Below are 27309 nucleotides of genomic sequence, written 5' to 3' on the forward strand. Positions count from 1 at the left end.
TACATCTGAATAAAGATATGCTGGTACTTGGGTGCTGTGTGGTTTCCGGGCTGTATGGCCGTGTTCTAGCAGCATTCTCTCCTGACGTTTCGCCTGCATCTGTGGCTGGCATCTTCAGAGGATCCTCTGAAGATGCCAGCCACAGATGCAGGCGAAACGTCAGGAGAGAATGCTGCTAGAACACGGCCATACAGCCCGGAAACCACACAGCACCCAAGTGATTCCGGCCGTGAAAGCCTTCGACAATATGCTGGTACTGTTGGTCCTTCTGGATCTATCAACAGCCTTTGATACAGTTGATCATTTTGTCCTGATTGACAGCCTTACCTCCCTGGGAGTGAAGGAAACGGCCTTCAGTTGCCTCACCCTGTTGCGCCAGAGGGTAGCTGTCAGGGCGGAGAGGTCAGGATGTGGAGGCAGGCAATGGTAAACCGCCCCTGAAGTCTCTTGCCTTATAAACCCTACAGCAGTGGTGGCAAACCTTTGGCACTCCAGTTGTTATGGACTGCAATTCCCATCAGCCCCTTCCATCATGGCCAATTGGCCATGCTGGAAGGGGCTGATGGGAATTGCAGTCCATAACATCTGGAGTGCCAAAGGTTCGCCACCACGGCCCTACGGGGTTTCCATTAGTCAGCTGTGACTTGATGGCAAAAACAAAACAAAAACAGGGTTCAATCCTCTCTCCAATGTTATTTAACATATATAGTCACCCTCTTAGTGCGATTGTCTGGAGTTTTGGTGTTGGGTGCCAACTATATGTTGATGACCCTCAGTTCTTTGTCCTGCTGGATAAACAGAAGAAGAAGAGTTTGGATTTATACCCTCCTTAAGTCTCAAAGGGGCTTACAAACACCTTCCTTCCCTCTTCCTAAGACAGACCCCTAGTGGAGCTGAGAGAGTTCTAGGACAGGGGTAGGGAACCTGCGGCTCTCCAGATGTTCAGGAACTACAATTCCCATCAGCCTCTGTCAGCATGGCCAACTGGAGAGCCGCAGGTTCCCTACCCCTGTTCTAGGAGAATGGTGACTGGCCCAAGGTCACCCAGCAGGCATCATGAGTAGGAGCTGGGAAACAGATAAGAGTTTGCTGCTCATGTGGAGGAGTGAGGAATCAAACCCAGTTCTCCAGATTAGAGCCTACCACTGTTCACCATTACATCCTGCTGCCAGCAGCAGAACTCTCAATGCTATTCCTGTGCCTAGATACAGTAGTCTAATGGTTAAGGGGGAGCTGGCTGAAGTTGAAGGTCATGTGACTGGGAAAAAGTGAGATGCTAGCTGGAGAGTCACTCTTGAGACTTTATGGTGCTGTCATTGGATAAACATGGGTTGGCATTTTTTTATCTACATCTAGGCGGACAGCTTGCTCCTTATTTGTCTGGGTCAGAGCTCACCACATAGATCCATATAATAGTCACCTCTGGATTGGACTACTGTAATCCACTCTACGTAGGGCTACCCTTGAAAACACTGTAAAGCTGCCAGGTTGCTGATGGGAACATCATGGTCAGCTCCTATTATTCTGATGTTGCTACAGCTGTACTGGCTACCAGTAAGTGTCCAGATCCAATTCAAGGTGTTGGTGTCAACTTTTAAAGCCAACATTCTGAGACCCTCATATCTACAGGACCTCCCCTCCTGGTACAATGCCTGCATTCCTTTCAGTCATCTTCTAGAGCAGGGGTAGGGAACCTGCGGCTCTCCAGATGTTCAGGAACTACAATTCCCATCAGCCCCTACCAGCATGGCCAATTGGCCATGCTGACAGAGGCTGATGGGAATTGTAGTTCCTGAACATCTGGAGAGCTGCAGGTTCCCTACCCCTGTTCTAGAGCATAGGTGTCAAATTTGCGGCCCTCCAGATGTTATGGACTACAGTTCCCATAATCCCCTGCCAGCATCATGCTTGGTTAGCTGTCACCAGGATTGTGGCCCCCACCTTCTGGAATTCGCCCTCAGGTGACACCTGTGCCCTGCTAGACATGGTTAGTTTCCGCACAACATGCAAGTCCAAATTGTTTAGGTTGGCCTTTGGAGTGTGATCCACAATTTTGGACTGTTCTATTAGTGGATGGTGCATATTTTGATAGCTTTATATTTTATATGATCTGATGTATGTTATTTTCAACACATCTGTATATATAAAAAGCTAACCATCCATTTGTTGGTGACTCCCTAACGCCGAAACGGCTGGACGGATCGCCCCAAAATTTTCACATGACGTCCCTCCCTGTTGCGGGCAGGTAATCGGACCTTCAAATTGCCAAAAGTCCACACCTGAGCCAGGTAAAACGTCTTTTTCCTGGCACACCAGGCCATGAAGCTGGCTATGTTTAACTGTCACCCTTAGAAGGTTTGTGCAGCCTGTCTGTCTGTGGCCTGAGGGCTTGGGATGAGGGATTAGGATGTTTGTGCAGATGGGCAGAGATGAGCAATGAAAACAGTAAATAGGTAATACTGTTAGGTAATACGAGTGGAAGTGTAACACATACACATCCAGCTCATCCTCACACACCTCACTCTGCCCTCCCTCACATCCAACCACCACTTACCCACTTTCTCACCCATATTCGCCACAGCTCTCTTTTACTAAAAGAGAGCTGGAGTTTGCCTTTTCCTAAATCCGCGGGGTGGAGGTGAAACAACACTACTGGCTCCGCTTCTTTTGCACATGGCCCTTTAAGAACCCAGGGAGCTGGCCTCGATCTGAGCGCCTCACCCTCCTGCCTCTGCTGCCTGACTGGGATAGCCTCCTTGCCCGAGTTCTGCCTTACCCAAGCCAGGACTGTGCGTGTCAACCAGCCTCATGGACAGCGGGATTCGCACTCTGGACAGTTCCGTTGTGGAATGGAAAGGGTTATTTTATACTAAATAAACAAGAAAGCACCATATAACGATGTGCATTGAAAAGGGAAAGAGGGATTCCATTTGACCACCCCAAAAGGCTATGTTGGGGATCATTGGACCTGCATGGACATCTGTGTGGGTTACTGACTGTGAGGAGAAGGACAATTGCCACAGCAATACGTGGCCGGGCCCTGCTAGTTTATACTATTTTAAAGATATAAGTTGCTGTGATACCTTTGGATTAGCAGCAACTAAGAATCTAATAAATAAGAAACAGTAGTAAAGCGTGGGGAACAAATCTAAATAAATTTATAAATGCAAATGAAAATAAATATGCTCCATTGGGAGCTAGCATGTGTACGCATTCTGTGCATGAAGTGAACAATGCTCCCCTTTCCACTGCCAAAAATAAAGGGGGGGGGGATTCCTCCTTCTTCCACACAGTTTCTGGAATTTTTTGGAGCCTGCTGTGCTTTTACTCATGAGTAGCCACCAGGAAGTGACAACTACAACTTAGTTGTAAGTTGTCATGGTAAAACTGTGCAGTGTGTAATATCAGGCAAGGCTCAAACTTACACTTCATAGGACTTGGAAAGGTGTAGCTCTGCTTACAATTGCACAAAGGTGGGGCTACAAATTAACCTTCCTTGTACCACGTTCATCAAATGTGGAGATCCTGGAGGCCTTTTAAAATGTTTTATGTGCTCTCACAGATCTTAGAAAAGTTGACCTGAAGACCAGGGGAAAGACATTTTAAAAAATGTTTTGAAACATTATTACCCGATCTGAATGGCAAAAAAATCCCTTCCCACCCAATATCTCCAATTCAGCATAGCATGCCATTTTTCTTTTTGAAACCTGTATACCTCTCTGCACTGTACTCAGTTGTTTAATGGTTGAGTACCCAGATTTCCATCCATTTCAAAAACTATTTAATCTTCAGCTGTTGATGTGAACTTCCCATGAGGATAGTTTACCTTCGTCATTGGAAGTAGCGAGTGTCTGAACTCTCTCAGTATCTGCTGTAAAATAGCTGCATCTCCAGTCATGAGGATAAAGATGAACATCCGATTGGCACAGCAATGAAGGAGCGGCCTGGCTCTGGAACTCGCACCCATGGCCACCCACACTCACCCCTCCTTTTCAGATTTATGGACCCTCATTCCTTTCTGAAACAAAACCTAAGAGTTCAAGAATGCATATTCTTCCCCATGGGCAATTCAAAGCCAGATAGACTAGTGATGGCGAACCTATGGCACGAGTGCCAGAGGTGGCACTCAGAGCCCTCTCTGTGGGCACACATGCACAGGGTTCATCATGCGGGGGGGGGGCAGAAAATCACACCCACACACACACCTAGGCTGGCTTGGGCTGCTGGGCATGATGCCCCGCGGAGAGCAGGGAGGAGTCGGTTGGCGGGCCTGGTGCCTGTGCTCTGGGTGGCTGCTGCCCGAGGCGGGCAGAGGCAGAGGAGGCAGAGATGCTAGAGAGGCGCAGAGCAGTGCGGTCAGGACTTGCTGGAGGCTAGAGCAGGCTGGCCCCTGCTCAAGGGGGTGGGGCGGAGGCACTGGAGCAGCGCAGGACTAAAACCTCAGCATTCAGGTTAAATTGCCGTGTTGGCACTTTTCAATAAATAAGTGGGTTTGGGGTTGCAATTTGGTCTCGAAAAGGTTTGCCATCACTGAGATAGACCCTTCCTCCCTGGGTCCAAACTCAAGACGTGCCTGCAGGGTCTGGCCAGGGGTGGCCCCAGGTGCTGATGCCAGTCATCTTCCATTGCTACTGGTGATTGTCAAGCGCCTGAACCTACATAGCTTGGTATTTAAAATGGCCAGTAGGTGAAGCTTATTGATTGCAAAAGAGATGGAAGTGGAATGCCTGATGCTAGAGAGGCAGCGTGGTGTACTGGTTAAGAGCATTGGGTCAGGGTCAGAGAAACCCAGATTTGAATCCACGCTCTGGCTGGGTAGCCTTGGGCCGGTCACACACTCTCTCATCCTAACGTAGCTCATGGGGTCATGGTGAGAATAAAATGGAGGAGAGAATAACTTACACTGCTTTGGGTCCCCACTGGGGAGAAAGGCGGGGTAACAGTGAAGTGAATTGGGCAGGATAGATGGCCGCGGCGATGCCAACGACGGCAAGTTGCACTTGGGACACGGCGAGCGCGCCTCCTTCCCTGCCCCCTCCTCCCTCCCTCCCTCCCTCCCTCCCTCTGGCGTCCTTTCCCCTCCTTCCCTCGTCTGGCACCTGCTGTCACCTGCCTGGCTGGTGGCGTCCTCCGTTAATGCAGCCACTCCTGCAACTTACTTTGTCCGTCAGCTTGTGTGACTGCCTTGCAGGCTGAAGGCGGGGCTTGGGGAGGCTGGAGGTGGGGGCGGGGCTTGGGGAGATGGGGCCACGCCCCCATGGCTCTTTGGGTGTTAAAGCTTGCCGACCCTTGAACTGGACAGTCTATGGGACCGTCTCTCCCGATATGTGCTCCACAGGAGGCTGCAGTCTGCAAATAGCCGTCTGCTGGTGGTCCCTGACCTGAAAATGGGGCGGAATTTCCATTCGTGCGTCAATGTGAGATGGATGCCCGTATGCCCACAGATGCTCAAAATGCCCCGTGGTCGTGTGAGGGAACGTCTGCCCGAACCAGCTCTTGAATCAGAGGGTTTTGTGTGAAAGATGCTGTCTTATTATCCTTAATTACTCTTTTTAGAACTCCAGGGAGGATTTCCACCCTGGCCACCTTTCCTCTCAGAATCTAAGCCCTGACCGCAGCAGTGCTGGTTTTGTGCCGTGGCAGCAAGCCTCTTTGAATAAATGCCATATTATTGTTAGATATCTACACAAAATTGACTCGAGTGCCAATCAAAAAGTGTGGATGGAATATCAATGAATGCTAGAAACGTAGCTAGGAAAAAATGGAGCCTGGGGCAAAATCTGCCCCCCCCCTCGCCACGACCAAACAATCTGCTAGCAGCAAAGCCCATTGCAGGGGAGATGCAGTAGGCCCTAGAAAAGGGGGGAAGAGGAAGGATCTCCCCAGCAGTGGGCTTTAGTTGGGCTGTAGCAGCCCCCACCCCACCCTTACTCAAGGTGTGACACTTACCCGGGTGTGCATCTGTGGCTTGGGGGTGGAACAGGTCGAAGAGTGTGGCTTGAGGTAGGGAGGAAGGTTAGGATAGGTGCAGTGTGGAGAGGAGTGGGGTGGAGGAGGGCAGCAAAGTGAGGGCTGGAGTGGAGGAGGACGGAACGGAGTGGCTTTGGGTGGGGTGGGGGGTTGAAAGGGCCGGCTTGGGGTGGCAGATTGGGAGAGGGTGGAATGGGAGGCTTCAGGTGAGGGAGGTTAAAAAAGTGAGGGTTCTGGTGGAGCAGGGTGGCAAGGTGAGGCATGGGGGAGGGTTGAAATGTAAGGTTTAGGGCAGTGATGGTGAACCTATGGGTTGGGTGCCAGAGGTGGCACTTGGAGCCCTCTCTGTGGGCACGCACACACAGAGTTCATCCTGTGGGGGGCGGAAAATCACACACACACCCCACACACACACCTAAGATGGCCTGGGCCACTGAGCATGATGTGCACGCACCACAGTGAGCAGGGAGGACTCGGCTGGCGGGCCTGGTGCCTGCGCTCTGGGTGGCTGCTGCCCGGGGTGGGGTGAAGAGGAGGCAGAGATGCTAGAGAGGCACCGAGCGGTGTGCACGGGAGTTGCTGGAGGCTAGAGCAGGCTGGCCCCTTCTCAAGCGGGTGGGGTAGAGGAAGAGGGAGCCAACCGTTTTTTTCTAAACGAAAACCTCAGCATTCAGGTTAAATTGCCGGGTTGGCACTTTGAGATAAATAAGTAGGGTTTGATTTGCAATTAGGGCACTCGGTCTCAGAAAGATTCACCATCACTGGCTTAGGGTGGTGGGGTGGAAGTGTGGCTAGGGGTGGAGATGGTTATAGGAGAGCATGAGGGTGGGTAGGGTTATCAGGTTGGAGATGGGGTGGGGTGGAGCAGGGTGGCAGTTTGAGGGTTGGAGTGGGCTCAGGCTTCCTTGTGGGGGGGGGAGTGAGCCAAAGAGGGCTTGCTGGGGTGAGGAGGGGGGGCGATAGGCTTTTAGAGCCCCAGAGCAGCGGCAGTAAGGTACCGCTGCCCTGGGGCAGGGGTGTGGCCATGGGGGGCAATTTTCCACCTCCCCCCACATGAGTGAACAGCGGCCACCCGGGGCGTTTGTCCCCAGGCTGCCCCGTGGAAGCTCTGCCTCTGAGGAATGCTGCACTTGGACCTCTAGGGCCTATTTTTGAATCTTTAGGGATGCTGGGTCCTGCTCGTCCCAGGCTCCCTGTTGAGAACGAAGGCCATGTTTCAACTGGATGAAACCAAACACAATAGTTCCCAGAAGATTAATCTTGATTCACAGGATGCGTGTGTGTGTGTGTGTGTCTGTGTGTGTCTATTTATCTATCTATGTATCTGTCATAGTGCAATTCTCTCATGCCAGCTGTTTCCCCTTTTGTTTGTGGAACTGAAATGGCATGCCCTGTCAGGACTAAAACACCCAGCATGCACCGGCTCCCACCTTTTTCCAACAAGAGTGGGAAAACAAACTGGGAAGCTACATCCCACTGGAGCTTCACGGCCAATGAGAGGCCAGAGACTGGGCGGGGGGAGAAAACTGATTGGTTGTTGTTAAGTTCAGAAATAAAATAAATCCTGGAACTGAGAACATGAATCCTCAGTTCCAGCACACTGTAGTTAGGGCGACACAAATCAATAAAGCTCTTTTTTAAAGTTTTTGATGCCCACATTTGCAAATTTTAGAAAAAAACGTGAATTGCTTGCTGAGGAGGGGGACATATTGTTTTTCACTGTTTAAATCTGAATGGCAAGTAAGGTCTTCCTTGGAACTGCACCCAAGGATGTAGGTAAGGGGTGGGTTCCTGGGTTTAAACCCCGCCATTACATGTCCGAAGCTCTGCCCCGTTTGTGTTTTTTTGGTGTTTTTAAGTGTTGTTTCAGTTTTTGGCCTGAAGGGGGCACGGTTTTTAGGCTAGCTGCACCAAAATTTCAGGGATTTGTTGGGAGACTGTCCTGATGATACTGCCCACGTTTGGTGAGGTTTGGTTCAGGGGGTCAAAAGTTATGGACTCCCCAAGGGGGTGCCCCGATCCCCCATTGTTTCCAATGGGACCTAATAGAAGATGGGGGCCACACCTTTGAGGGTCCATAACTTGGGATCCCCTGAACCAAACTTCACCAAACATGGGTGGCATCATCAGGAGAGTCTCCTAAAGATACCCTGAAAGTTTGGTGCTGCTAGCTTAACAATTGCACCCCTGACAGCAGGCACACCCAAAATTTACCCAGATTCTTCTTTTAAATCCACTTCCTTCGGCATGATTTTTAAAGGAAGAATCTAAGGTCCCCAGTTTAAACATTGAAAGTGATGCTGTTTCAGGGTGGGGGATAATCCACCCCCAAACAGCTTCACTTGCAATGTTGTTTTAACTGGGGACCCCAGATTCTCTCTTGAAAAGGAGAATTTGGGCTCTCTAGTTTAAACACCACTGAAAGTGATGCTGTTTGGGGGGGGGGGGATTCCAGCATCACAGTGGCTGCCCATGTGGGGGGGCACAAAACTCAGATTTTGCACCGGGCTCAGATTTTGCCTAGCTACGCCTTTCCCCAGAGGGTAGGGCAGAAGGGGCTGCCAACTGGGAGCCCAGCTGGTGCGGGTGGGTGGGGGGCAGGGCAGGGCAGGGCAGGGGAGTCTGCCATCCCGGGCCTCAGAGAGCTTTTATAAGCACTGGGGGTGGGGCTTGGGGAGGCATGGCCATACCCCCTGGGGTGGGTGGGGGTGTTGCACCCACCTCCCGAACCCACCCCATAAAAATCTATACCTGTGTCCCTGGCTGCACCCACTCTTCAATCACGGGGACACCCCCAATGATAAGGCATAAGTGTGTGTAGTCTACTAAATGGCTGTCTTCATTAAGTGTCTTCAAATATCACCTATTGAGATGGGGTGACTTTTGTTTAGATCTGTTACTAAACCTCAGGTAGTTAGAAGCAAGGCTTCCAATGGAGGAATCAGGGTAGGGTTTTTTGGTCATGTGCTTATTGTTTTTCTTTGAACTATCCTCCTCATTTCATATGATTACAATAGTGCCGTGGTGGCGAACCTTTGGCACTCCAGATGTTACGGACTACAATTCCCAATTGGCCATGCTGGCAGGGGCTGATGGGAATTGTAGTCCATAACATCTGGAGTGCCAAAGGTTCGCCACCACTGCAATAGTGTGTATCTGGCGTAACAAATGGAGGACTGAAGTGGAAATTGGGTAAAATGCTGAAGCGTAAAGCTGCCCTTAACAAAGAGAGAGAAAATATGTGGAGAGGCAGAAAGGTATCTCTCTTCGTGTGTTTCTGTTCCCATGGTATTTGACGAAAGCACCGTTAACTCTCAAAAGCTTATGCCCAGAAATGTTTGTGACTCTCTGAGGTGCTACTTGACTCGAATCTAGCTCTTTTTTTGCATGACATTACAGCTATGCTCTGAAACTGTTCCCATATGATTATTTCTCTGAAACTCCCATGTTTCTGACAATTTCCTAGGGTTCTCTCTATGCACTAAGGATCTGTTCAGATGGCATACACAAACTAAGGGGGTTTTTTTTGGTGAAGATCAAAAAAACTGGTTCGGTATTCTGTGTTCCCTTCATCCTCCCTTGATATAAGGAGCTGTTCTTGAAGACTTCCATTTTTAGGAAGTCTTTCATCTTACTCTTATCTGTAGTGGTGTTAGACTTTAGACGTGTTAACAACGCATCTCCAAGGACGAAAGGCAGCTTGGTATAACTCGATCTTGGTAACTAAGCAGGGTCAGTACTTGGATGGGTAGACTCCCATGAAAAGCTCTGCAGAAGAAGGCAATGGTAAACCACCTCTGCTTCTCAGTTGCCTTGAGAGCCCTTTGCTGGACTCTCTATAATTCCTCAAAGACTTGCTAGCATTTTATATGCACACATCTCAGTTTAGAGTCCTCATTACTAAGAAACAAACAAACTCCCAATTACATGAGTAACCCAGTTTCAGACAACCCAACAAACTGGACTTCATTTGAATATTTCATAAATCAAAAACTCTTTATTTGTGGCTCCATGAAAAAGGCAGTCAGAAGCACATGACTGCAAGAATAGATCACATTCATGCCTGTCGCAAACAGCCAGCAGTGGGAGGATCTCACTGCATGGTCATTTTCCCTGGAGTCCACATAATTAGGCACTTGGAACTCAGTTCCCAGATGCAGGGAGCTAGGAAGGAAGGGAGGGAGGGAGGGAGGGAGGGAGGGAGGGGTTGCTGCCTCTGCCCCACACCATTTTCCCTAGTTGAAATGCCCTGGTGGGGGTAGACTTCATGTCTACTTGGGTGCACGAAGGTTTCCCTGATGAGGAATTTCAGACTGGGAAAATAGCTCAAGTTGGTAAAGCGCAAACTCCTTCCCCATGGGCACCTTTCCCCCAATATGAATCTAGCTCAGTGTGCTTGGGAGTTCCCAGCAGGGAGTTTGCAGGTGGGCATCCCGCTGACAGTCCTTGTGGTGCTCCCAAACCCTTTCCAGAACTGTGAATTGGATAGTTAGTGTCTGAGTAATTGTTTTCATGAACTTAGAAGCCCTGTGGCCTATGTGTGCTCAGACATTTTGCAGCAGACTGCAGTCCCTGATGGTTTCAAATCATTGCCGTTCAGACAAACTTCCGTACATTTTGGAAGAACAAACATATGGAATTTATGTTCTACTAATCTTAAAGCTTGTACGAGACCAGTACATATCTGGGTTCTCATTAGCTTAGTAGACTTTCTCTGTATTACATGGGATCTTTGCTTTGTATTACTGATTTTTATCAGTGTTATTAGGGTCTGCATTTCAGATCCCTTATATTATTTATAGACTAGCAGCAAAGCCCATTGCGGGGGAGATGCAGTGGGCCCTAACAAAGGGTGGAAGAGGAACTATCTCCCCCTGCAATTGGCTTTAGTGGGGCTGTAGCCCCCCCCCCCCCCGCTCCTGGCATACCGCTTGCCACTTACCTGATTTTTGGTCTATGGGTTGGGAGTGGGAGAGGTCTCACAGGCATGCACGTAGGTAAGGGGGGGGGGTTCTCGGGTTTGGACCCCCCCATTCATGTCCGAAGCTCCGCCCACCCGTTTGTGGGTTTTTAAAACGTTTTAGTGCCTTTTCGGTTTTTGGCCTGCAGGGGGCGCATCGTTGTTTAGGCTAGCTTAGCACCAAAACTTTCAAGGAGATTGTTTGGGGACTCTCCCAGTGATGATACTACCTGGGTTTGGTGAGGTTTTGTTTGGGGGGTCCAAAGTTATGGACTCCCAAAGGGGTGCCACCCCATCCTCCATTGTTTCCAATGTAGGAACTAATATAGAAGATGGGGACTACACTTTTGAGAGGTCCACGCAACTTTGAACCCCCTAGAACCAAACTTCACCAAACCTGGAATGCTCTATCAGGGGAGTCTCTTATTGTCTGCCACCCAGGTTTTGTGAAGTTTGGTCCAGGGGGGGTCCAAAGCTATGGACTTCAAAGGGAGTGCCCCATCCTCCATTGTTTTCAATGGGAGCTAAAAGAAGATGAAGGCTACATCTTTGAGGGTCCATAACTTTGGACATCACTGAACCAAAGCTTCATGCCAAACCTGGGAGAGGAGGGATCATCAGGAGAGATCTCTTATTGGTACTCTATACCTAGGTTTTGTGAAGTTTGGTCAGGGAGGCCAAAGCTAATGGACTCCCAAAGGGGAATTGCCCCCCCCCATCCCCGATTGTTTCCAATGAAAGAGCTAATACGAGATGGGGGGGCTACACTTTTTGAGGAGTCCATAACTTTGGACCCCCTGAACCAAACTTCACCAAGCCCTGGAGTGGTATCGATTAGGAGAGACTCCTAAAGAATACCCTGAAAGTTTGGTGCTGCTATCTTAACAATTGCACCCCTGACAGCAGGCACCCCCCAAATTTCCCCAGATTCTCCTTTTAAATCCACCCCCTTCGGCATGGATTTAAAGGGGAGGGAAATCTGAATCTCAGTTTAGAAGAAGAAGAAGAGTTTGGATTTATATCCCCCCTTTCTCTCCTGTAGGAGACTCAAAGGGGCTTACAATCGCCTTGCCCTTTCTCCCTCACAACAAACACCCTGTGAGGTGGGTGGGGCTGAGAGAGCTCCGAAAAGCTGTGACTAGCCCAAGGTCACCCAGCTGGTGTGTGTGGGAGTGCACAGGCTAATCTGAATTCCCCAGATAAGCCTCCACAGCTCAAGTGGCAGAGCAGGGAATCAAACCTGGTTTCCTCTCCAGATTAGAATGCACCTGCTCTTAACCACTACGCCACATTGAAAGTGATGCTGTTTCAGGGTGGGGGATAATCCACCCCCAAACAGTATCACTTTCAATGTTGTTTAACTAGAGATCCCAGATTCTCCCTTTAAGGTGGATCTAGTTCAAACACCATTGAAAGTGATGCTGTTTGGGGGTGGATTCCTGCATCACAGCGGCTGCCCTGGTGGGGGGGCACAAAACTCAGATTTTGCACCAGGCTCCATTTTCCCTCTATGCCTCAGCCCAGAGGGGAGGGGCAGGGGAGGGCAGGGCAAGGGAGTCTGCCATCCCCGACCTCACCTCGGAGAGCTGCTTTTATAAGTGCTAGGCCAGGGGCGGGGCTTGGGGAGGCGTGGCCATGCCCTGGGGTGGGTGGGGGTGTGCCCCCCCGACCCCCCCCCTAAAAAAATCTATACCTACGTCCCTGCTCACAGGTGTGGCTTGGGGTAGGAGAGAAGGGGAGGATAAGGGGAGGGTGGAGAGGAGCGGCTTGGGGTGGGGCGAGGGCGACAAGGTGAGGCTTTGCGGGGGGTGGATTGTGGAAAGGGGGGACAGAGTGACTTTGGGTGAGGGGAGGTTAGAAACATGAGGGCTCTGATGGGAGAGGGTAGCAAGGTAAGGTTTGGGGTGGGGGAGGATTGAAAGGTAAGGCTTGGGGTGGGGAAGGGTTGTTAGGTGAGTTTTAAGGTAGGGGAGGGTTGGAAGGTTAGTATAGGGGTGGGGAGGGTGGCCAGGTGAGTATCGAGGTGGGGAGGCTTTGCTGGGAAGCTGTTCCACAGCCCGGGCTGGCTGTTGTGGGAAGGCGGGAGAGTCTCTGGGGGCAGGGGAAATCAAATGTCCCAGGCATGAACCCTCTACCAATGGAGGAGTCCTCCTCCCCCATTGTTGGAGGATTAGTTGTCCAACATTAATTTCCTTAGCATTGTATTGTTTAGGATTTGGACATATATCGTACTTATAACAAAGACTTCATCTAAAAGTAGACAATAATTGCTGTGAGCTGCCTTCAGTGTAATTTCTGTCAGGTGTACTATTTGTGCTCATGACGGAGACTTCCTTTAGGAAGAAAAAGCATAGATATGTGATGTATTGATAACCCTGTTGTCATTGTTATGAGCCACAGACTCTGCAGAAATATGGGTAGATGGAATAATTTGAAAATTGCTTGGCACTTTTGAGGTTTCCTTCCAGATTATATAAATGTTCAAAGGCATGAAAATGTTAATACCCACCCACACCCACCCTGCCTCCACTGCCAATTTAAAAGCTGTCAATATTCTGAGTCCTTGGAGTTTATTCAAACCTTATCAAGCTGGTTTTTGAATGGTTTCTAAAAAGGGATTGTTAATGTAATGCTAGTCCTGTTGCTTTACTTATTAGATGTCTCAGCCTATTCATTGCGTTGATTTACATTGTGTGATCCATCTTGAATCTCAGTGAGAAAGACAGACTATAAATAATATAAGCACATAGTTTTCTGCATATCTGGGGGATCCTAAATATGTAGAGACACCTCCTTTTTCTGTGTTGCGTTGCAATTGCCATCCCTCCTTGTCTGCCATTTAATCTTGATTCAAGAGCAGGTCTTTAATGTGCAGGCCTTTAATGTGTCTATTCTTAAAATGTGGGGAGATGCTCCCTTTGTGGTCCTGGTTTGGCTGGGATACTTTGAAACAAAAGGGTCCATTATGATACTGTCAAAACATTACATGTGATTTGAAATGTGAAAAGCTGGTGGATTTGTACACATTGGCCCTACGATGGTGTGACACTTTTGGCATCTTTAACTGATCAGCTTGTATCTAGGCAGAGCCTTTTATTTATTTCACTATTTTGTCTTGTTTTATTTTATTACGCTTTTACCCCGCCCAATTTCTGCCCCAAACCTCTCATATTGTAGGATATTTTTGGTGCTGATGTGGCTTCAACATGATTAGGGCAGAGAACATTCTGTGATTTTTGACATGGCTAATTGAATTCTAAGGCTAGCTGAGATGTGAGATGCTCATCAAATTACTCAGCAATTGCACGGCTTGGGAAAAAAGCTTTGAGTTATTACAGTGTAGTGATTACAGTGCATTGATATATAAATGTTTTAAATGTACGAAAAAGCTTTGCTTTTTAAAATAATGGTGGCATTATAACCCTAGTCAGTAGTGGAAGCATGGTTTTGGAATAGGTAGCGAAGGTTATAGGTGTCACACTTGAAATTCAACTCCAGGTATTGAAATAATTTTGTAATTCCAGAGGAATAGCTGTGTTGATCTGTTGTAGCAAAATTAAACAGGAGTTTAATTTTTAAAATTCTAGCGTAAGTTTTCATGAGTCAGAACTGATCTGACCAAGAGAGCCCGTCTCACAGCAGTTTATAGCGAAGTAAATTTTGTCAGTCTCAGGGTACAACGGGGCTTCATTTTAATTGACCAGTTATTAGTCTTTTGAACCCAACTATCTTATTTTTTCTCTTTTTTAAATTCAACAATCAACAATATTATACAAACGATCAATAATCAAGAACAGTATAATTTACAAAAAAAACACAAATTACAAAGCGCTCAGAAATACATAATGGACTCAGCTTATTCACTCAGCTTATTCACTCACATAACCAGTAATTTCTTCCATTATAGATTACATTAAAATCTACAACTTCCTGCTAGGGAAAAAAAACTTGAGTATAGTTCTCAATTCTGCATTAACTAAAGCACGTATATCCAAACAACAGCATAGTATTTCTGTGAAAATCTTTATCATATCCTATGTCCTTGTATAACTTATTTGTGTATTTCCAATCTTATCTCTAATATAAATCTTAAAACTAATATTATCCATAACCTTTCACCAGTATTTTAAACACTCTTAACATTGTTTTCTTATATCTTTATTTGCCTTCTAGCGACTTTATAAATATCATCATTAGCTAGAGTTGCGAACTTAATGATACTCAATGTCAAATGTTTGTAATCCTCCATGCTTCCCAAAAACACAGTTAATGGTTTCCATATTTTAGTACAATTTTCTATGCTTTTATTATTCATCACTGTTGAAAACGTATCTATTACCATATATTCTGTTAATTTATATTTCCAGTTCTTTATTGTTGGCATGTTCAGGGATTTCCATCCTTTAGCATGTAAAATTCTTGCAGCGGTAATCGTATATAATACTAAAGTTTCATTTTGTTTTTTAAATATTGTATCTATTAAATTCATCAGAAAATTTTTGGCTTACATTCAAATTAGTTTTTCAATATACTTTTCATTACTTCAAATATTTTAATGCAGAATATTTTAACCCTTTTACATGTCTACTTTTTTCCTTATTACATTTCCAACAGCATTCCAATATTCCCTTATATAGCTTAGCCAATTTTGATGGAAATAAATTCCATTGGTATAACATTTTATAATAATTTCCCTTTAAATTCATACAGCTGGTAAATCTTTCAGACTTTTTCCCACTCTTCTACAGTAATTGTTTTGTCTAAAGTCTGGGATCATATGATCATGCTTTCTTTTACTTATTCAGACTCAGTTTCAATTTGTAGCAACAACTTATACATTTTTTAAATAAGAGATACTTCTTCTTTACGTATAGTATTCCATAATTGAGATTATTTATCTTCAAAACCTATTTTTTTAATCTTGCTTGTATTTCTCCTTTAATGGATAATAAAGAAACCACTGACAGTGGTCCTTATTAATATTAATTTCCTCCCTTTTAACATGTAAACTTCCTGTTTTTTAAACAGTATGTTTTTATACCTTAAATATCCACTTTTTAAACTCCCTCTCATAATTGTTGCATCATGTGGTGAAATCCACATCGGTGTTTTTAAAATATTTTTTCCTATATCTCCAGATTTTATCAATTGATTTTCTTATATAATGATTGAAAGTCTTTTAACATTTTCTCTTTCCTATACCATATATACAAATGCCACTCATACTATAAATCAAAGCCCTTTAATCTTCATTGGTTAATAGCATCCATTCTCGAAACCACACTAAACCTGCAGCCGGATAGTAAACTTTTAAATCAGGAAGGGCTAGACCACCTCTCTCGGAAGAATCACATAACATTTTATATCTTATGCTAGGCCTCTTCCCTTCCCAAATGAAAGATAAGATATCTTTTTTCCATTTCTCAGAATGCTTTTCTGGAATTATTACCAGGATTGTCTGAAATAACCCAACTACTTTAACTTGACTCTTCATCCGCAGAGGAGAGAAATGGCAATGCAAAGTTCTTTCTCTGGCCCTGATACTTTAAACTGCTTACATAAGCCAGTACTTTCTGTTTGTCTTGAAAAATCCCCTTCTGGTGTTGGAGAACAGTTGTTGAGATAATTAGTATTAACGATGGGGGAACATCTCCTCCCCCCCCCCCAAAAAAAAAACCTGCCAGCATTTATTTTAAGCAACTTGAAAATGTTCAGTGGGGCATTTGCAAACATTTCAGATGCTTACAAAATGTGTGCATCTACTTCGGAACCGACGCCAGTTCCTCCTGGCAACGGAGGGCAGCTGGCCAGTTCCAAAGCTCTCTAGTTCAGCTGGAGGAGAGTATTTTATGGGGGGTATATTTTACAATAAGTCTGTCCTGAGCACGTGTCTTTGCTGCCTTTTGTGGAGCTAGTGGCTAAAGTTGGTTTACTTCTTGAGGCCTTCCAAGTGGAGGGATTCGTTGGGGTCTGGGTGGCGGGAGGGTATTCCAGAGCAGATCTCTGCAAGGAGGCCCAGAGGAGCTCTTCCTAGACCAGTGGTGGCGAACCTATGGCACGGGTGCCAGAGGTGGCACTCAGAGCCCTTTCCGTGGGCACACATGCACAGAGTTCGCCGGGGGGGGGGGAAATCACCCACCCACCCACACACATCTAGACTGGCCTGGGCATGATCCTTTACCTGGGAGTAAGCTCGGTTGCTGGCAGTGGGGCTGGCTTCTAAGTAAACCTTCCTAGGGTCATGATTCACACATTCGAAGCATTGCATGGTTGCTTCACCAAGCTTACTCCCGAGTAACGCGCGCCTCGGAGCCAACTTTTTTTCTAAACTAAAACCTCAGTATTCAAGTTAAATTGCAGTGTTGGCACTTTGTGACAAATAAGTGGGTTTTGGGTTGCAGTTTGGGCACTCTGTCTTGAAAAGGTTTGCCATCACTGTCCTAGACCTATTTTTGTCATGGTTTGGCCTGATACACAAATGTGATATATCTAAATATATAGATACATAGATATAGATGATCCGGCTGTGGGGTATTTATATAGAAAGACAGAATCTGAATATTTTAAATAACTAATTAGAATAGGCTAGAAATTTCAGTTGGTAGGTTGCACGTTCTCGTGCTTGAAGCCATATACATTCTCAGTTAAAAGTAAAATATTATTTAATTCAAAATTTCTATCCTACCTTTTGGCCAAATAGACCTTAAAGAGGTCATTATACAGATCTTTATTAAGTATTTAATGTGCCATTTACAGTTGCTTGAAGCCAATAATTTTTAATGGGGAATGCATAATACAGACATTTTAGGCAGCCAGTCCCAGCTTCAGCTGCTTCAAAATCCCTTCCTCTCTCCGTAGATGATGAGTGTGGAATTCACCCTCGCCACATAAAGCTGTTTTCAACCCTGTTTCTGGGAACGTGTAAAAAAATCGGCAGCTTTAAATACTATCAAACTGGCTTCTGGCACAAGGCATTCCTGTCTTCCTGTGCTCTGCAAGGTGTGTCCATTTTGATCTGAGAATAACACACATAATGGCCAAGCTGGTCTGTCCTGTGGGATCTTGAACCCAGCTCCAGAGCATAAGCATTTATTGTCATTGTGCACGCACAACGAAATTTACAGCAGCATTCCTCGATGCACACAATTTCAGACTCATACCCCATCCTCACTTCCCCTTCCTCCACCCATCCCTACACAGCCCCAAACACATCAACACGAAGCCATGGAGTTCAGCAGCTCTAGAGTAGAAGCTGTCTCTAAGCCTCTTTGTCCTAGTTTTGATAGACCTGTATCATCTGCCGGATGGCAACAGTTCAAAAAGAGAGTGTGCTGGATGAGACGGGTCTCTCAGAATATTTTGGGCTTTCTTTAGGCTTCAGGAATGATAGAGTTCTTCCAAGGAGGGGAGAGGGCAGCCGATAATCCTCTGTGCAGTAGTGATCACCCTTTGGAGCGACTTCCTATCTGCCACTGTGCAACTGGAGAACCATACACCTTGCTCCATGCTCTAGCTTCACTTCACACCCTCCTCGAGATGGCCGGAGGAGGAAGGGCTAAAGGACGCTTCAGGGCACAGCTGATTGGATAGAGTGGTGAGATCTCACCAGGATGTATAAAGCTGCTGCCTCCAGGCTGTGGCTTCAGGCTGCGTAACTCATTGGTAATGTAAAGCCTCCGCTGTTGCTGCTGGCCATGAAACCTGCTGGATGACATTGGGCCGGTCACAGTTCTCTCAGAATTCTCTCAGCCCACACAGAGGCAGGCTGTGGCAAACTACCTCTGATTGTCTCTCGCCTTGAAAACCCTGCGAAGTCTCCATGAGTCAGCTGTTTCTGGACATCACTTTCCACAACCGATATTGGACTTGGTGCCTCACCTTCTTCTTGGACAGCTTTGCTTGTTCTGACTCCTGTCTTGACCCTGACAGTGTTTCTGCTTAATTCAGAACTGCCCCCCATGGATGCTGACCCAACAGTGCCTCCATCATGCCCAGCAGACCCATCTGCTTCTGATCCCTTCATCACATGACCTCTCAGTCATGTGGAGCAGCAGTGGCGTAGGAGGTTAAGAGCTCGTGTATCTAATCTGGAGGAACCAGGTTTGATTCCCAGCTCTGCTGCCTGAGCTGTGGAGGCTTCTCTGGGGAATTCAGATTAGCCTAGGCACTCCCACACACGCCAGCTGGGTGCCCTTGGGCTAGTCACAGTTCTTCTGAGCTCTCTCAGCCCCACCCACCTCACAGAGTGTTTGTTGTGAGGGGGGAAGGGAAAGGAGATTGTAAGCCCCTTTGAGTCAGGGAGAGAGTCAGGAGAGAAAACCCCTTTGAGTCAGGAGAGAAAGGGGGGATATAAATCCAAACTCCTCCTCCTCCTCCTCCTCCTCCTCTTCTTCTTCTTCTGTTGACTTCCTCTACTCTGCCAGAACTAGCAGTAAAGCCCATTATGCTGAATGGTGCCGTGTGCTCTAGACAGCTGTGTGTGGGTCAACAGCACCCACCAATCCCCCCTTGGCCACCTTTTCTCTCTGTTCTCCTTCTCTGCCTGTCACTTGTCATCCTGCTATCCAACATAGGCACCCCCCCCCCCTTAGTCATGTTATTGGATCAGCTGAAGGCTGCAAACTGGAGCCGAAGACTAGCCTTCGGATTAGCATTCGCATTCCATTTTCCACCCCCCCCCCCACCTGCCCCGACCCCACGGCTTCCCCGCTTCCCACACTTACCTTAGTTTGTTTTTCAGAACTTTTTCAGGCTTCAAAAGGCCTTGTTCTCAGTAAAAAAGGCCTGATGGGAACTATACTCCCCAGGAGACCTTGTGAGCCCCAAGGTCTCCTGGGAACTGTAGTTCCTCAGGCTGTTTTTACTGAGAACAAAGACTAGCTAACCTGAACAAGGAACTAAAAGTAAGATGTGGGAAGGAAGAGTGGAGACGCCGAGGAGCAGACGCGGGCGCGTGAGGAAGTGGAGGGGCCTGGGGGCAATGTTTGCGCCCCCAGGCATGCGCCCGGTGCACGACACACACACATGTCCCCTTGTGGCTTCACCACTGTATCCCGGCTTTGCAAAAGGGAGTGGGGAGAGAAGGGAAGGAAGCCCACCTGGTCAGCACACTTCCAGTCTGCCCCAGAGTTGTACCAATTCCTTCGGGTGTGTGTGTATGCGTATGTACCTGCCAGTGTGTGTGAGAAACAGGCAGGGTTCTGTGGCATATCACAGGCTGTTTGCACAGAGCATATGGCAGTTGCCACAGTAGGACGAAAATAATGAGGGCAACACAGAGGCTCTCCTTTCCGCACTCTGGGGTGCTTGTCCCTTGTCCTTGGCTGTTCCGGTGTGTTAGCAGGCAGGTAGCCGGCGAACAATCTCCTTCTGCTCTTCTCTTCTCTGAAGAATTTCAGCGCACCTTTTTTTCCTTGACAGCCCTCTGGGATCTTTTTAGTGGCCCCCTCCTCTCTTCCTTGTAAGACATTCCTTACCTGGATTTCATTTGCCACTGATAGTCTGGAATGGGAAAAGGAAATGTATCAGTTCTGTCTTCATCTTGCCTCCATCCTGTAGCAATGCTGTTCATGCAGTCGTGCCAAGAATATAAAATATGCCACATGAAGTGAAGCTGATTAGTAGTTACTATGATTCAACAGCTTTTTCAGTTACCTCAGATGCTTTGCATTCATTCTGGCAAAGGACAGGCAGGTCACAGAGAAAAGGCCGCTTGGGGGCAGCCTGAGAAACGCAAAGAGAGAGAGAGAGAGATGTTCGGAGCCTTTAGTGGGAAAAGGACTCTGGGAGGGAAATAAAAATGCGTTTAGTGGCTTGGAGGTGAGGGCCCAGGAAAGGGGTTGGGAGAGGGAATGGCTTGCAGGAGAAGAGCATTTAGAACTGCATATTTTGGAAGAGGGTATAAAACAATTCACTGCAAAGGGTATCTGTTGTGCATTCTAAAAAAAATGAATGTTCAAACAGCATTCCTGTTACTAAGCTGCACTGTAGCCTATTTCTTACTAAAATCTGAGATTTACAGGAGATTTACGACCTTGTTTCTGAGATTATTTGAGAGGTGAAAAAGAAATAGGAATACATTTTTATGTGTTTACTTCATTTGTACCCAAACTTTCTCCACAACGGGAGCCCAAAGCAGCTTACATCATTTCCCTTTCCTGCATTTTATTTGCACAACAACCCTGTGAGGTAGGCTAGAACAGATATGTGTGTATGACTAGCCCAAGGGTCACCCAGCAAACGTCCATGGCACAAATGGGGATTTTGGTGCTGATATCTCTAAAAATGCACCCCCTGCAGGCCAAAATGTGAAAAAACACCAAAAAAAAATTAAAAACACAGGAGCATGCCCTGCAAAATTTCTGAGCCGTGGGCAGCTGCCCACGTTGCCCCACGGACATGACGCCACTGCCTCCATGAAAGAATCATAGTGACCAACCTGCAATTGATTCAAGTTGAAATAGCTTCATATGGTGGGCTTTATTTCCTTCAAGCAAGTCCTGGGCCATTCCAGGGCATTCCAGCGAGTGGGTGGGGGGCGCTGGCAAACATTTCAGCTTCATTTCTTTAACCATTCTCTTCTTGGTCCTTTGACTGCCTAGAAGCCTAAATGATACAGCCCTACTTTGTACTTAAAATGCTGATCTGAGATTATTTATTTTTACTTATTTTATCGAATTTATATACCCCCCCTCCCCTGAAGGGCTCAGGGCAGTGTCCAACATAATTAATAACATTAAAATCAATTTAAACAATTTCTATAAATGGCAGATGGTGTCAAACTCCCACCCAGCCCCCTTTCTTTCGCCCACAGGAGGCCAGATGTTTACTATATAGAGTGGGATGTTGATGTTACCCCGGCTGGCCAAATGCCTGGTGGAACAGGTCCGTTTTGCAGGCCCTGCGGAAACTCTGTATGTCCCGCAGGGCCCTGATTTTACTTGGGAGCCTGTTCCACCAAGTAGGGGCCAGGAATGTAAAAGCCCTGGCCCTTGTAGAGGCCAGTCGGACCGCTTTGGGGCTGGGGATCACTAGCAGGTCTGCCTCCAAAGAGCGGAGGGGCCTAGCGGTGCAATACAGGGAGAGATGGAAGGAGCAGCAGTGGCGTAGGAGGTTAAGAGCTCGTGTATCTAATCTGGAGGAACTGGGTTTGATTCCCAGCTCTGCCGCCTGAGCTGTGGAGGCTTATCTGGGGAATTCAGATCAGCCTGTACACTCCCACACACGCCAGCTGGGTGACCTTGGGCTAGTCACAGCTCTTCTGAGCTCTCTCAGCCCCACCCACCTCACAGGGTGTTTGTTGTGAGGGGGAAGGGCAAGGAGATTGTAAGATGCTTTGAGTCTCCTGCAGGAGAGACAGGGGGGATATAAATCCAAACTCCTCCTCCTCCTCCTCCTCCTCCTCCTCCTCCTCCTCCTCCTCCTCCTCCTCCTCTTCTTCTTCTTCTTCTTCTTCTTCTTCTTCTTCTTCTTCTTCTTCTTCTTCTTCTTCTTCTTCTTCTTCTTCTTCTTCTTCTTCTTCTTAGATATGCAGGCCCAAGACCATGAACGGCTTTAAAGGTTAGAACCAGAACTTTAAACATGACCCAAAGGCCCTGACGAATCTGTCAGGCCTGCACAATCCCGGCAGTGTGTTCACCAGGTCAGTGGATTGCCTCGGGCAGCTTCAGAGAAGCGTAACTGTATTGTTGAAGTCTTTAATGGCCAGAATTAACCAGCTGTTGTGAGTTTTCCAGGTTGTGTGGCCATGGTCTGGAAGTTTTTGCTCCTAACATTTCATCTTTGAAGATGCCAGCCATAGATGTAGGTGAAACATTAGAAGCGAAAACTACCCCACAACCTGGAAAACCCAGCCCAGCCGTCTGGTAAACCTTTAGGGACTGAGTCTCTCATCCCCTTGAGCGAAGAAAATTTCTACCTTGGGGTAGAAAATGTTGACAGAGAGACATTTTTCTCTCTTTCTCACAATACTAGAACCAGGGGGCATACATTGAAAATGCTGGGGGAAGAATTGAGACTAATAAAAGGAAACACTTCTTCACACAACGTGTGATTGGTGTTTGGAATATGCTGCCACGGGAGGTGGTGATGGCCACTCACCTGGATAGCTTTAAAGGGGGCTTGGACAGATTTATGGAGGAGGAGAAGTCAATTTATGGCTACCAATCTTGATCCTCTTTGATCTGAGATTGAAAATGCCTTAACAGACCAGGTGCTCGGGAGCAACAGCCGCAGAAGGCCATTGCTTTCACATCCTGCAGGTGAGCTCCCAAAGGCACCTGGTGGGCCACTGCGAGTAGCAGAGAGCTGGACTAGATGGACTTTGGTCTGATCCAGCTGGCTTGTTCTTATGCTCTTATGAAGAGAAGGCAGGCAAGGAGCACAAGCTGGGTTGGCTGAAAAAGGCATGAGGATCAAGGTCCAGCGTAGGGTACGGAAGTCCTGCTACAGGTTTTCAAAGTTTAATTATTATTAATTATTATTATTATTCTGAACCATGTTCTAAGGTGGGATGGGTACTTTATGCACCTGGAGGAGACTTCTGTCACAAAAACGGCCCTAAACCTTGACCCTGGTGGCCACTGCCCACGTGGAAGACCAAAGAAACGGTGGATGGACAGCATTGCTGAAGACATGCATGTGCTGTCAACCTTACCCCTGAAAATGTCCCAAATTGAGCTATTTGGCGAAGAAAATGTCAGTGCTAACCCCCTTAAGGGGAAATGCAGCCCAAGAAGAAGTTCCCAGAATGCTGTCATAGGAAGTGAGATGGGGCCCAATTTTTAAAACAGTCCGGCCAGAGTTTTGGTTTTGTGGAATTGTGTCATCATCTTCCCTGGGAAGTCAATGGAGTTGCAGTGTTGAAAGAAAGCCACTCTGCACATGCCGGAGCAGATTTGCTAGGTAACTACGCTACTTGTTAACCTCTGTAGCAAAGATGGGTTCTGTCCAAAGACAGCAGTGAGTGATGCTGAATGGGAATGATTTGGGGGAGGGGGGGACAGCAGCACCCACTGGAGTACCCCCCCCCCCGCCCTCCCCTTTACACTTCTGTTACCAGGCTGTGTATGAATTTCCTGGCGAGGTATCTGATGGATGGCAAGGAAGCGAAATCCATCTAGCAGGCTGATGCACCAGGACAGTTGCGCCACCATTCCATTTGTGTCTTCTGGAGACGGCTACATTGGTGTCCTGCCTTGTGGAATTCACAGGTTCCTGAGTAAGGACATCGACCGATAAGCGCTAGCTTCTGAAGCAGACTGGCTCTTCACGTGTCCAACAGTCCCTGCCATTCTGACACTTTCAGGCATGATTTTCTTCTGTATTAAAAGTGGAAACACACTTCTGGGCTGCATCTAAAAAGGTTTGTTGTTGCTGCTGCTGCTGCTGCTTTTTATTACAGAGGTGTAACTACAGTTGCTGGCCCTCTCCCATCTAGCGTTTCTGCACCAGTCACAGTGGGATCGAGGCATGCCTCCATGCCTGTTGCAGAGATGCAGCAGGTAAAACTCTGTTGCACCTCTTTTTGGGGAGTGTCTGAATTCTCCAGTGATAAGGCACAGAGGCAGGACAGAGGCTGAGCAGAAGAAGCCAGACCATAGCAGGAAATCATGCAGAGAGGTAACAGGCAGCATCTTTTGTTCTGTGGGTTGGTCATTTGTCTGCTTCTGAACAGAATGCTCTAGTTACACCTTGAGGACACAATGCATAATTAAATGATGGTATTTTCTACTGTCCCGACATGTGGTGCCCCTTGACTGGTTTAGGTGGTGTTAAATTCATGGTTAAAAGGCTACAATAAATGTGAGAAATCCTTTGCTTTCGGAGACCGTTTGTGCCTGAATACTAATTGCTCATGTCAGGGAACATGGAAAGATGGCTGCTGTTATGCACTGAATTGAGGTTTCCTGGAAACGGGATACAGGATTTGGAGAGATCTTTGGTCTGAACCAGCAGTTCTGCCCTGGCTTGTTTAAATGTTTAAGTAAAGGGTTCCTTAAATTAATGACTTGTGGCGTGAGTCAGCAGCTATTCAGCATGAAAGCTAGAAATGGACCCTCCACATTCAGGAGCAGTGTACCTCTCAATTCCCGTTGCTCAGGCAAGGACAGGGCAAATTCATTGCGCTCTTCGCCCAGAAATGGAGCCTCCCCTCGCCAAGGCAGTCTATCTCCGCTTGCTGCGGCTCGGCTCTGCCCCGGCGCTGAGTGACGGGCAGGCGGGGGTCTCCTTTGGCCCAGCGCGGGGGCGGCAGGGCCCGGGAGCGGGGCGGCGAGGAGGGCGGCGGCGGCGGCGTCACGCGCGGGCGGGCGGGCAGGAGCGGAGCGGAGCGCGCGGGGCCCCGAGCGCAGCAGAGCGCGCCGCCCTCCTCCTCCTCCTCCTCCTCCTCGCCCGCGCCCTGCCGGCCGGCCATGCTGCCGCCGCTGCCTGTGCCGGGCTCGTGCGCCGCCGGGCGCCGGGGCTGAGCGGGGCCGCGTGGCGTGGCCGAGCATGCTGGCTGTATGGACAGTGTGGCCGAGCAGAGGCTGACCACCGCCAGCCTGCCGGCCCCGCACCTGGAGCACTACAGCGTCCTGCACTGCACCATGACCTTGGACGTGCAGACGGTGGTGGTCTTCTCCGTCATCGTCCTCCTCCTCCTCGTCAACGTCGTCCTCATGTTCTTCCTGGGCACCCGCTGAGGAGGGGGGGGGGCACCCGACCGACCGACCGACCGACCACCGCCCGCCCGCCCGCCCAGGACCGCGGGCACCCCACCCCCCGAGAGGGACTCGGCCCGCGCGGCCGCCGACTGAGCGGGCAGCAGCGAGACAGGAGGAGGAGGAGGAGGAGGAGGAGAGCGGCCCCGACGCGCCATGGCCGCCCTGTGAGCTGGATGACGGTGGTAGATAGTCTCCCTCTCTCTCCCTCTGTGTGTGTGTGTGTGTGTGTGTGTGTGTGTGTCCCGCGCTCGGGTGGGCTGCGGGGGGCGCCTCCAGGACCCCCGGTGCGGGGCGGGGGTGGTCGTGCGCCCCAGCAGCCAGCCAGCCTCCCAGGACCTCCTCGCTGGGTCCCTCTCCACAGCTCCTCTGAGGAAACGCCCGCTGCCGCCGCCGCCACGGGCCCGAGCAGGGGGGGTTGGAGCATCTCTGCTGGCCCTTGTGGGTCTCCCCAGCTGTGTGGCCACACTCCGGTGGTTTTGGCTCCTAACGTTTTGCCCGCATCTGTCGCTGGCATCCTCGGAGCCGTGGCACGGCAAGACAGCTCAGGGTGCCACGCTTCTGAAGATGCCAGCTGGCGAAACATTGTAGGAGCAAAAGCTACCTGACCGTGGTCACGCAGCTGGCGGAAACCACAACAGCCAGCCAGTTCCAGCTGTGGAAGCCTCATGCTCAAACACTTTGGCCGCTGTGGCCAGACAGGCTTGCTTCGAAGCAAAGGACAGAAAAAGCAGAATGCTTTGGGAAGGGGAGATGGAGGCTGGAGGACGTGGATGCGTGCGTGTGGTGCTGGCTGGTGGTAAATGTGAAGATACCTGCCTGCTCTTCAGGCGAGGGAAGAGATAACACCTTTTGCTGGGCTTCAAGTGAGGGGGAGAGGGAGCAAAGGCTCCTTGGTTTTATTCTTTTCAGCGTGACTGGGATCCTGAAACACCGAGCATCCTTCCAGTTCTCCCTTCCTGCCAGTTCCGAGCCGTCATCCTCTTCGATGTGCTGACGCTCAGCTGGCTGGGCTGGAGGTGCCGGCGGGTGCGTTGCCATCTTTGCAGCCCAGCAAAGGGGGACTAGAATTTTTGGGGTGACGGTTTTCTCCTAAAGCCATCTCCAAGGCTTGGCTGGGCAGCACTGTTGGGGGCAGGAGGGAGATAAAGAAAAATCTCTACCCACCAAAGAGATAACAAGATTCCAACTGACTTGATTGTCATTGATTTTCTTGACAATGAACTGCTGAATTACATATTACAAGATTGAGGAAAAGGTGACCACTGGGACATAGACTTCCTATTCAGGTTACGGGGGGAGGATGAAATCCTCACATGAGAGGTCACTTGCGGGAGGGAGAAGATATTCAGGCTGCAAGCACAGAATGAATGTCTGGGTGATATATCTGATATGTGTGTATTCCTGCCCTGCTTCGTTCATTATTGTTCGTCTTTAAAAAAACAACGTTCTACAATGCCTTTTGCAAATGTTTATTTCCTTGACCATGTTGCCTGTAACCATATTTCTGGTAACATAGTGTGAGCCAGTTCCCCCATTCATGTTCCTATTCCCACTTATGCACTGTCTGTTCTATGTACATCTCTGTGTGTGTGCATGCATATGTTTCAATTCTGTGCACAATTTTACAGGACCAGGTGCTGGTATTTGAAATGTTTAAAAAAATCAATCTGGCTCTTG

General features: G+C 48.3%; 1 protein-coding gene across 5 annotated transcripts in view; it reads left to right on the plus strand.

The window, feature by feature from the left end:
* The window catches only part of ARHGEF9 (Cdc42 guanine nucleotide exchange factor 9), a 268515-nt gene that overhangs the window by 98635 nt on the left and 142571 nt on the right, over positions 1-27309 (plus strand). For 2 of the 5 annotated variants that reach the window (XM_048513767.1, XM_048513769.1), the window contains exon 1: positions 25332-25814. The exons of 2 other annotated variants lie outside the window; for them this stretch is intronic. Coding sequence is in view for 1 of the 3 variants with exons in the window: in XM_048513769.1 (XP_048369726.1) it covers positions 25806-25814 (9 nt within the window). In the remaining 2 variants the exon portion in view is untranslated. Of the gene's footprint in view, positions 1-25331; positions 25815-27309 lie in introns of those variants that run through there. One more of the 5 variants, XM_048513770.1, reaches the window with a different exon arrangement.

The sequence above is a fragment of the Sphaerodactylus townsendi genome, linkage group LG13 (genome assembly GCF_021028975.2).
Source record: "Sphaerodactylus townsendi isolate TG3544 linkage group LG13, MPM_Stown_v2.3, whole genome shotgun sequence".
In the NCBI taxonomy this organism is placed as follows: domain Eukaryota; kingdom Metazoa; phylum Chordata; class Lepidosauria; order Squamata; family Sphaerodactylidae; genus Sphaerodactylus; species Sphaerodactylus townsendi.